Source organism: Oncorhynchus masou, chromosome 9, assembly GCF_036934945.1.
Source record: "Oncorhynchus masou masou isolate Uvic2021 chromosome 9, UVic_Omas_1.1, whole genome shotgun sequence".
NCBI lineage: Eukaryota > Metazoa > Chordata > Actinopteri > Salmoniformes > Salmonidae > Oncorhynchus > Oncorhynchus masou.
In genome coordinates, this window is record NC_088220.1 from 67,039,279 (window position 1) to 67,057,151 (window position 17,873).

The 17,873-nt window shown below is 44.4% G+C and overlaps 1 protein-coding gene across 2 annotated transcripts in view; it reads right to left on the minus strand.

Moving 5' to 3' along the window:
• Positions 1–141: 141 nt before the first annotated feature.
• The window catches only part of vaspb (vasodilator stimulated phosphoprotein b), a 30,728-nt gene continuing 12,996 nt past the window's right edge, over positions 142–17,873 (minus strand). The window contains exons 2-14 of one of the 2 annotated variants that reach the window (XM_064975026.1): positions 10,378–10,549; positions 8,076–8,256; positions 7,842–7,908; positions 3,873–3,943; positions 3,532–3,776; positions 3,157–3,296; positions 2,951–3,002; positions 2,809–2,836; positions 2,658–2,703; positions 2,431–2,487; positions 1,879–1,948; positions 1,713–1,770; positions 142–1,561 (exon numbers count right to left, since the gene is read on the minus strand). In XM_064975026.1, the coding sequence (XP_064831098.1) occupies positions 1,524–1,561; positions 1,713–1,770; positions 1,879–1,948; positions 2,431–2,487; positions 2,658–2,703; positions 2,809–2,836; positions 2,951–3,002; positions 3,157–3,296; positions 3,532–3,776; positions 3,873–3,943; positions 7,842–7,908; positions 8,076–8,256; positions 10,378–10,549 (1,225 nt within the window). In that variant the 3' untranslated portion in view covers positions 142–1,523. The remainder of the gene's footprint in view (positions 1,562–1,712; positions 1,771–1,878; positions 1,949–2,430; positions 2,488–2,657; positions 2,704–2,808; positions 2,837–2,950; positions 3,003–3,156; positions 3,297–3,531; positions 3,777–3,872; positions 3,944–7,841; positions 7,909–8,075; positions 8,257–10,377; positions 10,550–17,873) is intronic. The other variant, XM_064975027.1, reaches the window with a different exon arrangement.

Sequence of the window (17,873 nt, forward strand, 5' to 3'; positions counted from 1 at the left end):
CAAAATGTTCATAAATGCATTTGTGCAATTTTTTGACTAAATAATCCCATTCAATGCCTTGACAGCCAGAATATCCTAAAAATTATTTAAGGCTTAAAAAGAGCAATGGAAAAAACAAAAAAAGGAGACTCAAGAAGCTGATGCATTACAAGAAGCGGCTGTATTTGACTATAAAAGGCATCTCTAATCCAGTGTCTCTACGCTGTTTTATTTCAGTGTAAAAAGCCTATACTCTATTAGAAAAACAAAACAAAAACAGTAACCCAATTACATCTCTTAAAAAGAAAGCAATCCAAAAATGTCCCATTCACCTCAACTAAAATAGAAACATCATTTCAATTTTGCTAGCCCCCCCCTCAATTATTTTTTAATATATATTCTCCAAGGCAATTGGTCATGGCCAATTAATTGACTTAGTCATGGCCGAATTCTTATATTTCAATGTAGTTAGAAAACATTTTTCAAACAAAATAAACAGTACAGTTTAGGACCACTGCACTGGCAAATTATTAGTGTCTCATTTTGAGCAGAAGGGAAAGATGAGTGTTTTGTCGATTCTGAGTGGCACACAAAATACACACTTTCTCCAGGCCAAGTGCAATGCAGAAAGAAGTAGGATTCCCTCCATAGCACAGAACCACAGTACTCTCCTCTCTCACGGCACTCCGGGAGGTCGTCCATCACATTCCCTTTGCATGTCTCCTCTGACTTCTTCTCAAAGTCTGTAGAACTGAAGTTTGTGTATGGTCTCTTTTTTGGCCATTGACAGAGCAGTACACTTGGGAGCAGTAGCGTTGGGTTCAAGGCAGTGGTGCAGTGCAAGCTCTTGTGCACCAGGCCTGAAGGGAGCAGTGTGTGCTGTGGATGAAAGCCCTCCACCATGGGGTCCCTGTACAATCTGTTAGTTTCCTCCCGTCACCACACATTCTCAAGATAGGCCTATGTCGTCTTGGCCCATATAAAATGTTTTTATTTGAAGGCCGTGTTTGAGGTCAACGCTGTGCCAAGTTAAAGAGGATTCTTACAAAAGCCAACCAACCACTCTGCCATTACAGTAACAAGAATTAATGATATGATCTTCCCTGAATACTGAAGACCCCAGTGAAAACACTGGTCTGTCTGACAAAGAGAGTGAATAGGAGCAAGATTTCTATGGGGCAGATACATGGGGGAAGAGAAACAATTGTACATGACAAGGAGTAAGAGTAACAGCAGCCGTGAGTATGTGCTCTACAGTGGTTCTCATGAAATGAAGGAAGAGTTGGATACAAGAAGGGATGAGTGAGGAGAGGTTGTGTCATCACAGATGGGGTGGTAGTAGGTGATCTAGTCCTGTATTTGTGAATCGGTTCCCTGGGTTAACGTGTACATGTCGTGTGCAAGTATGTAGGTGTGTGTGAATGTGAGAATGTGTGAAGGGGAGAAAGAAAAATCCCTGGGCTACACTGGAGGGGGTGATATGGGAGAGGTCCACAAAGGGCCATAACCTCCATCCATCGCATCCCCCTGTTCCTCTAGTAGAACTATGTGGAACCCCTCTTCTGTAGCTCCTCAATAAAGGCTGTGGAACAGGAGCGAGACAAGAAACAATCAATACAACACCTGACAAAGAAAAGTACTGCCTTTGTTCTATCCCCCCCCCACACTTAATTTTGACTTTTTTACAAATGTCATTGAAGCGGTTTCCGTGTGAAAAATATCTGCAGTCTCACCTCCGATTATCTCCTCCTTGACTTTTTGTAACTCCTTCCGCATCTCGTCAAGAATCTCCTACAGGAAGGAACCAAAACATTCTATAATTTGCAGTCTTAGTATTGCATATGATTATATGTCTATACTTGTCTTGGAATTAGAGGTGCTTCAGAAAATAATATTTACCTGTTTAATCCTCTCCATATCTGTCTCTTCACCACCTCCAGCATCATTACTACCACCTGCATGCTTCACCCTGGATACGGTGTGGAGACGGGGTGGAAAGAAAGCGAGTGGGTAGGGGAGGCAGAGAGAAAGGGAGAGACTGATTAATATCGAACATAGTCCCATCACTGACAACCCACGCTGTTAATCCAACCCATCACCATAGCACCCCCAAAGAGGCCTCAGGAAGCACCACACATACACCATTGACTGTTGACCACAGAACCAAATGTCCAGAAATGCCAGACAAAACACACAAAATTCCATTCTATACTACATCAAGGGATATCAATTCACATATCAGAATGGAATGATGCAGATGAGAAAGGCTGTCAAAGTAGTCATAGCTTTCTGAAGTCCACTAGGTGGTGCTGTCAACAGTACAATAGCCCAGCACCACGATCTGAAGCTGTGCCCCTGTTGACCGGACAGAGAGAAGGGAGATGGGACGGTATGCTAGAGAGAACAGGAAAGCATTAGTCCTGTTGTCTTGTCAGGGGAGGGACTTTGTACCTGGGACCCTGGGGCAAGGGAGAGGTGGAGTCCATGCTCTTGGAGATGGAGTTATTCCTGTTTGTAAAAGACACACACTCTGCTCTTACAATGTGAAGCAACCAATTCATCAACACACACACCCCTCTTTGAATTCTGAGACTGACATACGTCCACAAAGGCTGCTCTCACTACAGACAGAGAGAGACAGAGAGAGAGAGAGAGAGCATAGGAAGCTGAAAACTTACCTGGGCATAGTGGCTGATTTCTCCCATGGTCTTCTTCCAAGAGTGTCTAAAAAGGAGAGAGGGATATTTTACATCAAAATTGTATAAAAAGTCTAATATTAAGCACATTTGTCTTCCTAGGTACAAACAGACTGACACACGCAGTTCTCACCACTTTGGCCTTGAGACTCTGAGTCATCCTGTAGGGAGAAAGGAAACAGAGACCAGACAAACGTGAGTGTTTTTTGACTACATGGAAATTGCTCAATTATGTACTCACGACATAGTTGGCCAATAAATTAACAAATACTTACATTATCTGCTGTCTTAGCGGGTGGCTTCGCCCCACCGTCTGCCATTTTTTTCCTGAACAAGACAGACAAAAGGAGAGTAATAGTGTGGTATAACACTTAAAGATTCACTAAGCCAGATCAGATCCATAGAGGTGCATACACAGCGCTCTTGACTGGGGTGTATGAATCTGTTCATTTATAGCAGTGCTCTCTTCAGTACCACCTACCTCCGTGCCAGGATGGATGCCATCTCACCCATCAGGCCTCCTCCACCACCACCACCGATGGACCCACTGGTGCGGCTTTGATCAGGCTTGGCAGCCGGTGCTGCAGCAGAAGAAGCAGCAGCAACACTACCACTATCGTCCTACAGAGAGCAGTAGAAGACACAGGAGCGGTTAGAGTATCGATACAAAACCACCTTTAGCTCTAGCTAGCACTGCAAAACAGAGAGGCTCGGCATTATAAAATGATTTGCATTGAAGTCCAAATCAGAAATAATTGGTGGTTGCATAAAATGTGGAGATCGATACAACAGATACAAAACAACTGTTACGCTAATTCTTATCCTGAGGCCACTATTTCTCCTTTCTGTCTCTCACCTTGGCCACTCTGCGGAGCTTGGCCGCAGCTAAGGCTGTCGCCAGGCCCCCTGCACCTCCCCCTAGGCCCCCATCTCCTCCTGGGGAGGGCAGCGGTGGGGCGGGCGGGGGTCCTGATCCTGCGGCCGGGGGTCCTGGGGGAGGAGGTCCAGGGGGAGGAGGGGGCCCAGACGGAGGAGGTCCTGGGGGTGGAGGGGGCCCCGGAGGTGCTGGGGGGGCCAACGGTGGGACTGGGGGAGTGGGCACTAAAAATAAAAAAGGTAAGAGACTGTCACAGTGTTGAAAAAGGCTAATTGTATTGCTGTCAGTGTGGCTGTTTGACACAAGATGGTGCCTCTGACCTGCTGCAGCTTGTTGTCTCTCTCTCTCCAGTCTCTCCCACTCCTGCCGCTCTCTCTCTTGTTGCTCCAGCCTACAGGGACAAAACTCATGGGGATTAACACAGAGACAAACAAACATACACCAATACACCCAAACAGATTTAGAAAGGCACAAATAATATAACAATGTTGTATATGGTGAAGGGATGAATGGGAAGGCACCACATCCTCCATGAAAATAAGGTATCTAGCCAGAGGTGGCATAGCAGAGAAATTACATTTTGTTTTTCATCTTTCGACAATAATAACATGGCAAGTGAACTGTACCAGCAATCCTTTCATTAAAACAACAACCATGTTCAAACAATCACAGTGGGCACTGTCTAATTGTGACAGATGGCTCTGGAGCAGTGTTAGACTGAAGAGCATATTCGTGAATAAATTGTGCAGACTATGCGGCCATGCTGGGTCTGTGAAGGGGCATTTCACAGCTTCTGATTAGCCCTGCACTGATATTAAAGTCCACATCTGGCCAGAAGCCCTAATCCGGGTCGCTCCAGGTCCCCTACCCCAACGCATCTGTCACCCACAGGAGCTGCTGTCGCCACACACACTTTAAAGCACTGTTGGTTGACTGAGGGCTGGTGTAGACTTTGCCATGATAATTACTTACGAGCGCATCTCAATGATGCAGAGTTTATAATAAAACACACAAGAATGGAGATATATATATGGAGTAACAGTACCAGATCAATGTGCAGAGATACAAGGTATTTGAGGTAGATACACTACATGACCAAAAGTATACGGACACCTACTTGTCGAACATCTCATTCCAAAATCATGGGCATTAATATGGCGTTGGTCCCCCCTTTGCTGCTATAACAGCCTCCAATCTTCTGGGAAGGCTTTCCACTAGATGTTAGAACATTGCTGCGGGGACTTGCTTCCATTCAGCCACAAGAGCATTAGTGAGGTTGGGCGGTTAGGCCTGGCTCGCAGTCGCCCTTCCAATTCATGCCAAAGGTGTTCGATGGGGTTGTCAGGGCTCTGTACAGGCCAATCAAGTTCTTTCACACTGATCTTGACAAAAATGTCTGTATGGGCCTCGCTTTGTGCATGGGGAATTATGCTGAAACAGGAAAGAGCCTTCCCCAAACTGTTGGAAGCATGGAATTGTCTAGAATGGCATTGTATGCATTAATATTTCCCTTCACTGGAACTAAGGGACCCACCCGCCTGAACCATGAAAAAACAGCCCCAGACCATTATTCATCATTCACCAAACTTTACAGTTGGCACTATGCATTGGGGCAGGTAACGTTCTCCTGGCATCCGCCAAACCCAGAATAGTCTGTCCTCATTCTTCACCCCAGAGAACTGCCTCGAATCTTGTTGGTCCGAGACCGATGCTCCGGTACCGTTTGCTGGACGGTAGCAGAATGAACAGTTTATGGCTAGGGTGGCTGGAGTGTTTTTTGGGCCTTCCTCTAACACCTCCTGATATAGAGGTTCTGGATGGCAGAGAGCTTGACCCCAGTGATGTATTGGGCTGTCCGCACCCCCCTTTGTAGTGCTTTGCGGTCAAGGACGGTGCAATTGCCATACCAAGCGGAGATGCAACCAGTCAAGATGCACTCTATGGTGCAGCTGTAGAACTTTTTGAGGATCCAAGGGCCCATTCCAAATCTGTTCAGCCTCCTGAGGGGGAAGAGACGCTGCTGTGCCCGCTTCACGACTGTGCGGGTGGACAATGTTAGGTCCTTAGTGGATGTTGGCGCAAAGGAACTTGAAGCTCTCGACCTGCTCCACAACAGCCCTGTCGATGTGGATGGCGGGGCGTGCTCTCCCCGCAGTCCACAATCAGCTCCTGTCTTGCTGACATTGAGGGAATAGGTTGTCCTGGCAACACACTGCTAGGTCTCTGGCCACCTCTCTGTAAGCAGACTCATCGCCGTTGGTGATCAGGGTTACCACTGTCGTATATTCAGAAAACTTGATGGTGGAGGACAAAAAGTTGTGGGTGGAAAGGGAGTACAGGAGGGAACTAAGCACACACCCCTGAGAAGCCCCTGTGTTGAGGGTCAGTGTGGCAGAGGTGTTGTTGCTTACCCTCATCACCTAGGGCTGGCCAGTCTGGATGTCATGTTGAAGGCTGCGCTGTAGTATATATATATTTTTTTTACAAAATGTATTTAACCAGGCAAGTCAGTTAAGAACAAATTCGTATTTACAATGGGTTAACTGCCTTGCTCAGGGGCAGAACGACAGATTTTGACCTTGTCAGCTCAGGGATTTGATCTAGCAACCTTCCGGTTATAGGTCCAACACTTTAACCACTAGGCTACCTGCCACCCCTATGAATGGCATTCACATAGTTATTTCCCCTCTTGTCCAGATGGGAGAGGGCAGTGTGAAGTGCAATTGAGATCGTCAATGCTATCGAATGAATCCCAGAACACATCCCAGTCTGTACTAGCAAAACAGTCTTGTATCCTTGTGTCTGCTTCATCCGACTACTTCCATATTGAGTGAATCACTGGTACTTCCTGTTTGAGTTTGTTTGTAAACAGGAAGCAGGAGAATGGAGTCATGCTAAGCTTTTCCCGAAGGGAGGACGGGGGAGGGCCTTGTAAGCACTTATGTGGGTAGAATAAAAGTAGTCTACAGTTTTAGCACTCCTACTGGAGCAGCAGACGTGTTGGTAGAAGTCAGGTAGGACGGTTTTATGTCCCCCTGTGTTGAAGCCCCATACAGTTCAGTGTTAGCTTGTGGAGGGATGTAGACTGCCATGATAAATTAGGTGAAAACTCTTGTTAGATAAAAGGGTCTGCAATTTACCATGAGGTATTCTATACTGAACAAAAATATAAAAACACAGCATGCATCAATTTTAAAGATTTTACTGAGTTACTGTTCATATATTGGACGTACTGCCCAAATCTCTAAAACAATGTTGGGAGGCAGCTTATGGTAGAGAAATTAATATTAAATTATCTGGCAACAGCTCTGGTGGGAGTTGCAGAGATGGGACAAGACTGTAACTACCAATTGGGGAGAAAAATAAAAATAATTGCTAGAGATTTCCTTCACACTTGAAGCAGTACAGTTGTTATTTACTTTAAAAAAACACTCCATTTCCTTTCGACTTCCCCGAAGCCACCGGCCGATCCTGCCGCTGCATGGAGAATCCACCGAGTACTACGTGCATAGTGTTTCAGTAAGACATAATATTGCAGCTTTCAAGTCTTTTTCTTATTCTCAAGTGACTGAAAATTTGCTAATAGAATCGACTCCACCTCGACTCCACTTCGTCTCGCATCTAGGCCTGCAGATTCTTGGTAGCCCATGAAACAAAGGTAATAGGGTTCGGTATGAATAGTGGAACAGCTGAGTTGGAGCTGAAGTCAAAATTGGGGTTAGTAACTGTCAATCTGGTTTCCAGAAGTGCATATGTGATAATACTATGAACTTTCTGTACAAATACAATAAAAGTCACTATATAGCAAACGACTTGGAACTCGTAAGATGTCGCCCTTCTCTGTCGGCGCCATCGTGACAATCATATCTGTGACCATTACTACCACCATTTGACAGACAACCTTGCCAGGCTATCCCAGAGTCTCCACAGTGTGTTATATTGCCCATTAGACTAAATGAGATGAGGGGTAAAGCTGAATGTATCCTTGGTGAGTGTGGGGTCCACAGGAAGAGGTAGGAAAGGATGGATTTCGATATCAAAGAGGAGTTGACCTTCTATAGCTTTTCAACCTCCGACCTCAAGAGGCTGGCTGAGGGCTAAGCGGCATAAGGCTAATGCTGACAAATCCTCTGAGTCAGTGTGGTTATGTCAAACCGTGTCAGTGGGACTGGTCATATGAAACTGTCTTGTCTTGATACCTGTACTGACCCTTAATTACAACTCAATGTGGAAGTAAAGGTGAGTGTACTGTACTCCCCCCTCCCTCCCGGATATCCCACACTTGGTACCTCCGCTGCTGTTCCAGCTCCTCTGGGGAAGGTCCATTTGACACTGGGCGGGGGAGGGTAGCGTAACCTGGAGATAAAGCGATTTTCTTAGTATAACTTAAAAAAGCTGTGAGATGCAAGTCATGCTCATGTTTCCACACATGCATCTCTTAATTATTTCTCAGACTGTGCTGTGCCTTTAGGTATTGTATGTATGTATGTTGAGGCTACATGTAAAATCCATTCTAATAGTACCTGCGTCTGCCACGGAGTTAAGCACCTCCAGTGCATGGGCCATTCCGCTGGCGAAGAGGGCGGCATCCTCCTTACTGCCGAAGTTGAGCCCCCACACCTGCCGCGCGTCTCGCCACTGGTGGAAGTTGGGCGTGGCCTCATTGTACTTCAGGCCCTTCACAATCGGACAGTTAATCACCACCTTAGAGAGAAAGGGGTCGGAGTCAAGACACGAGTCATGACACTCCCAACATTGGCATATCATGGATAAAGGAAAGGGGGACACCTAGTCAGTTGTACAACTGAATGCATTCAACTGAAATGTGTCTTCTGCATTTAACCCAACCCCTCTGAATCAGAGAGGTGCGGGGGGCTGTCTTAAATCGACATCCACGTCATATCCCACTTCTTTTATCAAGAAACAAGGTGATGCTCAGAATAGTTCAAATGGACAAACGGCAGATTTTAGAGAAGTGAACGGTCCTTACTCAGGTTGTATGGAAGGAACTACATGTGTAATGGCAATATTAGACCTTTATACAAACACTCAGTGATAAAAATCCATACCGGTATGTGGATCCATACCAGTAATCATGATATATCGCCCAACCCTAAGTGTTAGTGTTTAGGGTGCATCTCAGTCTAATGTGGCATGGTATCCTCTCTTCCATCTTCCTAATTGAAAGCTTTTTCCACATTGCACTCAGCCTGTGCTTTCAGATCAAGGACAAGAAGCCAGTTATGACAAGAGAAATGCACTCTAGGTCTATATCAGTCCAGCAGGTGGCACCAGCCTGGTGATTCAATACAGGCCATGGTGCTCTGGGTTTGAGTGACTCAGTTTGAATGTGCTGATGCATCATTTCTCTATTTGTTTTAAAACCCCTGAATTCCACAGAGCGGAGGAGCGAGCGAGCAGCTAAACTCCCCGCGCCAAAAGAGTCAGGGAGAGATAGAAGCAGAAGCAGACACAGAGGGAGGGGACAGATATACTCAGAGAGAGGGGGAAGGCTTCCTTAATTGTCACAGGAAATGGTTGAGCTGCCCAAATACCTCTCAGGAAACATAATCCACTTTAAGATACGTCTATGGGAAACACTTAGGCGAAAGAATTGTACGGAGAGAGAGCAGGAGAGGCGGAAGCGAGAGGGGGATGGGATGGTCAGATACTATATCTATACTGAACAAAAATATGAATGCAACAATTTCAACTATTTTACTGAGTTACAGTTCATAAGGAAATCAGTCAATTTAAATAAATTCATTAGACCCTGATCTATGCATTTCACATGACAGGGCAGGGGTGCAGTCATGGGTGGGCCTTGGAGGGCATGCTGCCAATAGGAATGAGTTTTTCCCCCACAAAAGGGCTTTATTACAGACAGAAATATTCAGTTTCATCCGCTGTCCGGGTGACTGGTCTCAGACGATCCCACAAGTGAAGAAGCCGGACGTGGAGGTCATAGGCTTTTGTGGTTACATGTGGTCTGTGGTTATGAGGCTGGTTGGATGTACTGCCAAATTCTCTAAAACAACGTGGCGGCTTATGGTAGAGAAATTAACAAAATTATTTTGCAACAGCTCTGATGGGCATTCCTGCAGTCAGCATGCCAATTACACACTCCCTCAAAACTTGAAACAACTGTGGCATTGTGTTGCGTGACAGAACTGCACATTTTAGAATAGCCTTTTATTGTCCCAAGCACAAGGTGCACCTGTGTAATGATCATGAGGTTTAATCAGCTTCTTGATTTACCACTCCACAGGTGGATGGATTATCTTGGCAAAGGAGACATGCTCACTAGCAGGGATGTAAAAATATTTGTGCACAGAATTGGAGAGAAAAAAGCTTTTTTTGTGAATGTGGAAAATGTCTGACTTTATATGTTGTGTTTATACATTTGTTCAGTATAGATAGTGCTGTTTGTCTTGTTCCATTGTTAAAGCTGTGACAGTACAGGAGATGTAAGTATTGATAGGTCTCACCCAGGACTGTACTAGCCTGTTGGCCCTGATGGGGGAACTACAGGAGACAGAACACAGCTCTTTGAACCAGCACATAGAACCTGGGGTAGGGTGTTTGTGCTTGTGTCACAGAGGTGGTTAGTGGGTGTTAGCCTGCCTGGGCATGGCCATAGGTGGATAAAGGGCTGATTCACAGTTCTCCAGCTGGCCGGGCTTGTTGGTACTAGAGGTTTGAAGCTGTTGATGATGTACAACATCACACAAGACCAAACACACACACAATCAGTGAAACAAGCATGCACACAGACTAAAACCCATTGCCATAGATACTGTACATATAGACACACACGCACTCTACCTGTTGATCTGTCTGCATCTTGCGTCCCACCACTCTGAAGGCGTTAGTGGAGGGGTTGTGGTAGATCTGGACCCTGCTGAAGGTCTGAGGCCCTGTTCCTGCCGGGAGCCACATCTTATTCCCATCATCATAGATCATCACCGTGGCCCGAGCCTGGCAGATACTGGACTCACTAAAAGGAGAGACAGTGGAATTATTTATTATGCAAAAAAAGCTTAGAGTTGAATAGATAGAGAGCTAGAGAGAGAGAAAGGGGGGCCAGGAGTAAGGGAAGAAGGGATGGTGTTGGGAGAGGGGCTAATAATGGAGAAGGAGGGAACCAGGGGAAAGTATAGTGGAGGACAGCAGGGTAGGAAGAGAGGGGGCGGAGAAGAGAGGGAGAAAGAATCATAAAAATGAGCTAGGTCACATGCTGCCATAAACAAGACATGCTTGAGAGTTGAGCCAGTCCATACAGGCAATCGTCCAGTTGCTCTGTTCAAACTCACCCAGCCACTGTCACACTATGGCTGTCAATGGACCCCCGAGCACTGATGCAAGCCAACTCAATACACTCTTAATGAAAGGAGGGAGCAACAGGTAATACAACATAATGAATGGTGTCTCTTCAGCACAATCAACAGGCCATTTATACGCCTGTGAGTGTATAGTCTAAGTTTAGGTCCTCCCTTGACATGTATTGTGAGAATATGCAGATGCATTTACCAGATGTTAGTGCATGTATGAAAGAGAGAGACATTGTGAGGGAAGCGAAGGTGGAAGAGTAGGAGAGACAGACAAGATAAACACGGGGCAGCAGGTAGCCTAGTGGTTAGAGTGTTAGACTAGTAGCCGAAAGGTCGCAAGATCGAATCCCCGAGCTGAAAAGGTCAAATCTGCCCCTGAACAAGGCAGTTAACCAGAGGCTGTCATTGAAAATAAGAATTTGTTCTTAACCGACTTGCCTAGTTAAATAAATATAAAAAGAGAGAGCAGGAATGCAGTAGGATTGTTCCACCAAGTCAGCGCCCTTTGAGAAGTGTAACTTGGTCAGAAAAATGTTACTTTAGATTTCAACATGATAAAAAGGTAGTAAGTGCCAAATAAAGTAACAGGGTTGACAATTTCATCTTAAATCAGCCCTAAATCTTCTTGTGACGGGGGAATGGAAACTTGTGTGCAACAGGGAGTGGCAATCGAATGCAAGCTTCACAAAAATGTATAAATTGCTAAAATATTTTTAGCCTGTCTATCTATGGGTAATAGGGTTGACGTGTTACACTCGACCCACTTATTTTCCCACCACAAAACACCAGACAAATGGCCCAAAAGAGTCAAACCAGCTGAAGTAAATAATAATCTTTGTCAAAACAACAAAATAACTAGAGCTTTACAATGCTGAAAATGTTGTGGTTAAGTGGGTTAAAATCTTCCTAGATGTCAAAGAGGAACATGTCAAAATGAAGAATTTTGGCACTTTAACAAGTCTTTATTCATATCTATTGAATTCTCTATGTGGTCTATATTAAAATGCACTTTAAAAAATATTTATAAACAGGCTTTGAAAATTCAATATTGGTTCACAATTTCTACTTAAAATATCAACAGTGGGGCCTCCTGGGTGGCGCAGTGGTCTAGCTGTGCGACCAGAGACTCTGGGTTCGCGCCTAGGCTCCTTCACAGCCGGCCGCGACCGGGAGGTCCGTGGGGCGAGACACAATTGGCCTAGCGTCGTCCAGTTTGGCCGGCAGGGATATCCTTGTCTCATCGCACACTAGCGACTCCTGTGGCGTGCCGGGCGCAGCGCATGCTAACCAGGCCACCAGGTGCACGGTGTTTCCTCCGACACATTGTTGCGGCTGGCTTCCGGGTTGGATGCGCGCTGTGTTAAGAAGCAGTGCGGCTTGGTTGGGTTTCGGAGGACGCATGGCTTTCGACCTTCGTCTCTCCCGAGCCCGTACAGGAGTTGTAACAATGAGATAAAAGGGAGTAAAATTTAAAAAATGTTTTTTTTTTTTTAAATCAACAGGGATGCAAAAGGCACTCTTTTTGCGTAACAAAAAAATTAAAATGGCTAATTTAAGGAGTCGAACCAGCTTAGACAACTACCGCCACTTAGAAATGTCCTTGTTTTTGAAAGAGAAGCACATTTGTCTATTAAAATAACCTCAAATTGATCAGAAATACAGTGTAGACATTGTTAATGTTGCAAATGACTATTATAGCTGGAAACGGCAGATATTTTATGGAATATCTACATAGGCTTACAGAGGCCCATTATCAGCCACCATCACTCCTGTGTTCCAATGGCACGTTGCGTTAGCTAATCCAAGTTTGTAATTTTAAAAGGCTAATTGATCATTAGAAAACCCTTTTGCAATTATGTTAGCACAGCTGAAAACTGTTGTACTGATTAAAGAAGAAATACAACTGGCCAACCTGTTCTTAGGGAAATGTACCAGCTAATAGAAACCTTGGCATTTCGCAGCCCCTGGTCTTTAAGAGAAAGTAAACACATTTTAGAGACTACTGGAAATTCAAACCAATCTATAGGAGAGGACTGCAGTGTTATGCAAGTAGGCTTATGTGCAGTGGCACTGACAGACAAGTGTTACTGACTAGAGCCAGACATGGTGACAATGACAGACAGATAGTGAGGGCCACCCCGATACTCTGGCTCATATCAAGGTTCACACACTCCCCTAGTCACACAAAGGAAGTCCCTGACCTTCAGACAGGCTTAGTGAGTGAGTGACAGAGTCCCTATTCCAACTACGAGAGATGAGTCTGAGGAGCGGTGTGTGTGTGTTGGTCGTGGTGAGTAAGTGTGTAGAATGTGCATAGAGACAGTATAAAAATTAAATAGGAGGGTCAATGCAGATAGTCTATGTAGTCATTTTATTAGCGATATAGCAGTCTTATGGCTTGGGGATAGAAGCTGTTTAGGAGCCTGTTGGTGTCAGACTTGACGCTCCGGTACCGCTTGCCGTGCGGAAGCAGAGAGAACAGTCTAAAGCTAATAACATGCTTCATGATCAAGTAATGTTAGCATATCAGTAATGTACGTTTACCTTTCCAAAACAAATATAAAAGTACAGTAATGTTATCGAACGATGTCACTCATGTTATAATATAGGCTACACAGCTAGGAAACGTTAGCTAGAAAGCTAGCTAGCTAAATAAAATAGAGTGAATAAAAAGTGCCACAGATGTCTCAAGTTGAAGGAGCGTGCAATTGGCATGCTAACTTCAGGAAACGGCTGTGCAAAGTTCCTTGATATTGGCAAGAACTGGAACACGCTGTTGTACACGTTGATCCAGAGCATCCCAAACATGCTCAACGGGTGACATGTCTGGTGAGTATGGCCATGGAAGAACTGGGTCATTTTCAGCTTCCAGGAACTGTGCACAGACCCTTGAAACATGGAGCAGTGCATTATGCTGAAACATGAGGTGTTGGCAGCGGATGAATGGCACGACATTGGGCCCCATTGAAGAGAAGTGGGACAACATTCCACAGACCACAATCAATAGTCTGATCACCTCTATGTGAAGAAGACATGTCGTGCTGCATGAGGCAAATGGTGGTCACACCAGATACAGATTTTGTTTTTAAATGTTAAGGTACCTGTGACCAACAGATTCCCGGTCATGTGAGAAAAAAAAATTATTGACTGATTTCCTTATATGAAGTGTAACTCAGAAAAATCTTTGCAATTGTTGCATTTATATTTTTGTTCAGTATAATTTCTGAATACTTAAGTAAAACGTGCTGGCTGTAGCTGAATGCTGATGTTTAGCTGAACAATAACTATTTGGAGCTCTTAGGCAGACACTAGGTAACATATTAAAAGATACCTTAAAATGAAGCCTGGTTTGTTCCATCTATATCATGGAAGTCACGGAGGTAAAAGCAATTGAAACAATTTCAGATGTAACTGGCTGTTACTACAATATCAGGTAAAACCTAAAGAAAAATAAGTGAAATGTCTATACGTTTCAAAAACATTGCTATGCTATAACAATTTGTCCGGTACGAGTTTTATGTCAAGGAGATAGTTGTGTTTACACTGCCCTGCACTACCTCCAGAGGTATCGGCCCAGACATGATAAGTTCACATTGCAGTACGTGTAGCCAATGGTCTTTTTGCCAAAGTGGAGTCTAGTCAAGAGAGAACCAGGAAGAGCAGACTCATTTTCTTTATCAATCTCTTTTCCCCACTCCTCCTCCTCTCTCCTCTCCCTCCCTCCATCCATCCATCCATCCCATGATACAGGAAGTGCGAGATTGTGACACAGCTCTGTAGCCACAGCCCACCTCTTGCTCCCAGCAATGCCTAATAAGGGTTGACTCAGCCTGACTAGTGAACACACACAAACGCACACCCTTTCAAGTTTACACACTGATGTGCTCACTGTTGACCCAAATGCTTGTTAGGTAAGGTAGGTGAAGAAAGAAGTTAATAGATGGAAAAATAAAAATAAAGATGTCCCTGGCTGGGGACATAATGGTGTGAGGAAAGAGAGACGTGGATTGTGGTCAGTAAGCACAGAAACAGAGGTGCCAGCTGAACTTATCCAGCAAGTATGCCAATATTCTATTTCAAAAGCTTTTCTCACATTTGTTTTCAGTGAACGTGACCCACCCAGGTATAGAGTGGTGAGGGCTGCTGCTAACTGGGAAGGTACAGAGAAAAGGACTGGGAAACAAATGCATTTTTAATATGAGAGAAAGCATAGGCTCAGGAGGACAGAGTAAGGAGTGAATTATTGATACATCTACAGATATTGAGACTACATGTGTGTGCATACGTCGACAGAGTCCGAGGCGTTGGCAGGATGCTACATGGACACACGTTTTTCACACTTTAGCTTCTGAATGAACCATGAACAATAAATGCCATAAGCAACCTATTCCTGTGACAGTGTCCAAAACACACATATAATGCAGTCCTCGAAGGTTAGCTAAGAGTCTAGACTAGTAGTTAAGCTAAGCGTTAACTAGCTGACGAGTTCATTTAACCTGTGAGAGTGGACTGTGAGAGCCAATAGGTCACTGGCTGAACCTTAAAATAACTCAACCAGGCAATGGTCATTTTTAGTCTTAATCAGAGGAATTTTCACATACCCTTGAAACATTAGCTGTGGCTACTGCACATGTTAAAATCATAACCAAGTGCTCTTGCATGCAAAGGTTATGAAAATATCCTGTCTGTCAAGATGACAAATTATAGGCTCCTAGCAACCTAACTGATAACATTATGATAATAACATTAAGATAAGTTTATGGCCTGAATACAGACAGACAACGCCTACAGGAGAACCAATAAACCAAACTCAAAGGCCAAGTTTAGCTGAGAATTAAAATAAAAAGAAAGAAACTCCAAGTTAGCCAACACTGACATTTGGAGCCGGAATGGGAGCCTATAGTTTCTCAGTCAGTGAGGGGTTAACAGGAAACTGCAGCGCACGACTGGGGCACATGCTCTAAGAAATGTCTGTATAAGGCTTTGCTCAGAGCTTGTACTGACAAGTAGAGTCAGGTCCAGTGGCTCTCCCGCTCTGTTTACCAGGCCATCCCACCATGATTCTCCACACTCCTTATTTCTTCCTCCCCCTCTCTTAGTCTCCACATCTGGCCCCCATCGTCCCTCTTAATCCCTCAATCCTCTTCTTCATCACTGCGTTCATACTTAGGCTACCAGTTAAATCAGTCTACGTTTTTTTGGACTCAAGCCCCCTCCGCTAAACAATTTCCCTCCACTTGTTCCACTTTGGCCTTCTATTTCTCTGTTAATCTGGCAGAAGATGTTGGACACTTATACACTACATGACCAAAAGTATGTGGACACTCGAACATCTCATTCTAAAATCATGGTCATTAATATGGAGTTAGTCCTCCCTTTGCTGCCACAACAGCCTCCACTCTTCTGGGAAGGCTTCCACTAGATATTGGAACATTGCTGCAGGGACTTGCTTCCATTCAGCCACAAGAGCACAAGTGAGGTCGAGCACTGATGTTGGGTGATTAGGCCTGGCTCGCAATCGGCGTTCCAATTCATCCCAAAGGTGCTTGATGGAGTTTAGGTCAGGGCTCTGTGCAGGCCAGTCAAGTTCTTCCACACCGATCTTGAAAGAACCATTTCTGTATGGACCTCGCTTTGTGCATGGGGGCATTGTCATGCTGAAACAGGAAATATGCTGCTGGGCCTAGTCCGAACAATGAAACACAGCCCTAGACCATTATTCCTCCTCCACCAAACTTTACAATTGCCACTCTGCATTCAGGCAGATAGCGTTCTCCTGGCATCCGCCAACTCCAGATTCATCCGTTGGTCTGCTCCACAGTTCATTGGCAGCGAGCTTTACACCACTCCAGCCGACACTTTTATTTGTCAAATGCGCCAAATAAAACAGGTGTAGACCTTGTTTTGAAATGCTTACTTACAAGCCCTTAACCAACAATGGAGTCAAGAAAATATTTACTAAATAAACAATAAGGAGGCTATATATTGCGCATGGTGATCTTATGCTTGTGTGAGGCTCAGCCATGGAAACCCATTTTACGAAGCTCCCGAAGAAACAGTTATTGTGCTGACATTGCTTCTAGAGGCAGAACTCAGTACTGACTGTTGCAACTAGAGGTCGACCGATTATGATTTTTCAACGGCGATACCGATTATTGGAGGACCAAAAAAAGCTGATACAGATTAAAAAAAAATCGGCCAATTTATTTATAATAATGACAATTACAACAATACTGAATGAACACTTATTTTAACTTAATTTAATACATCAATAAAATCAATTTAGCCTCAAATAAATAATGAAACATGTTCAATTTGGTTTAAATAATGCAAAAACAAAGTGTTGGAGAAGAAAGTAAAAGTGCAATATGTGCCATGTTAAAAAGCTAACGTTTAAGTTTCTTGCTCAGAACATAAGAACCTAGTTCCCAGGTAAGAAGTTTTAGGTTGTAGTTATTATAGGAATTATAGGACTATTTCTCTCTATACCATTTGTATTTCATATACCTTTGAATATTGGATGTTCTTATAGGCACTTTAGTATTGCCAGTGTAACAGTATTGCTTCTGTCGCTCTCCTCAAACACATTGACAACAGCCACCCTCGAAGCATCGTTACCTATCGCTCCGCGGCCCTTGCAGAGCAAGGGGAACAACTACTTCAAGGTCTCAGAGCGATTGACGTCACCGATTGAAACGCTATTAGTGCGCAACCCACTAACTAGCTAGCCATTTCACATCGGTTACACCAGCCTTATCGCGGGAGTTGATAGGCTTGAAGTCATAAACAGCTCAATGCTTCAAGCACGCGAAGAGCTGCTAGCAAATGCACGAAAGCGCTGTTTGAATGAATGCTGACGAGCCTGCTGCTGTCTACCACCGCTCAGTCACACTGCTCTATCAAATCATTGACTTAATTATAACATAATAACACACAGAAATACAAGCCGTAGGTCATAAATATGGTCAAATCCGTAAACTATCATTTCGA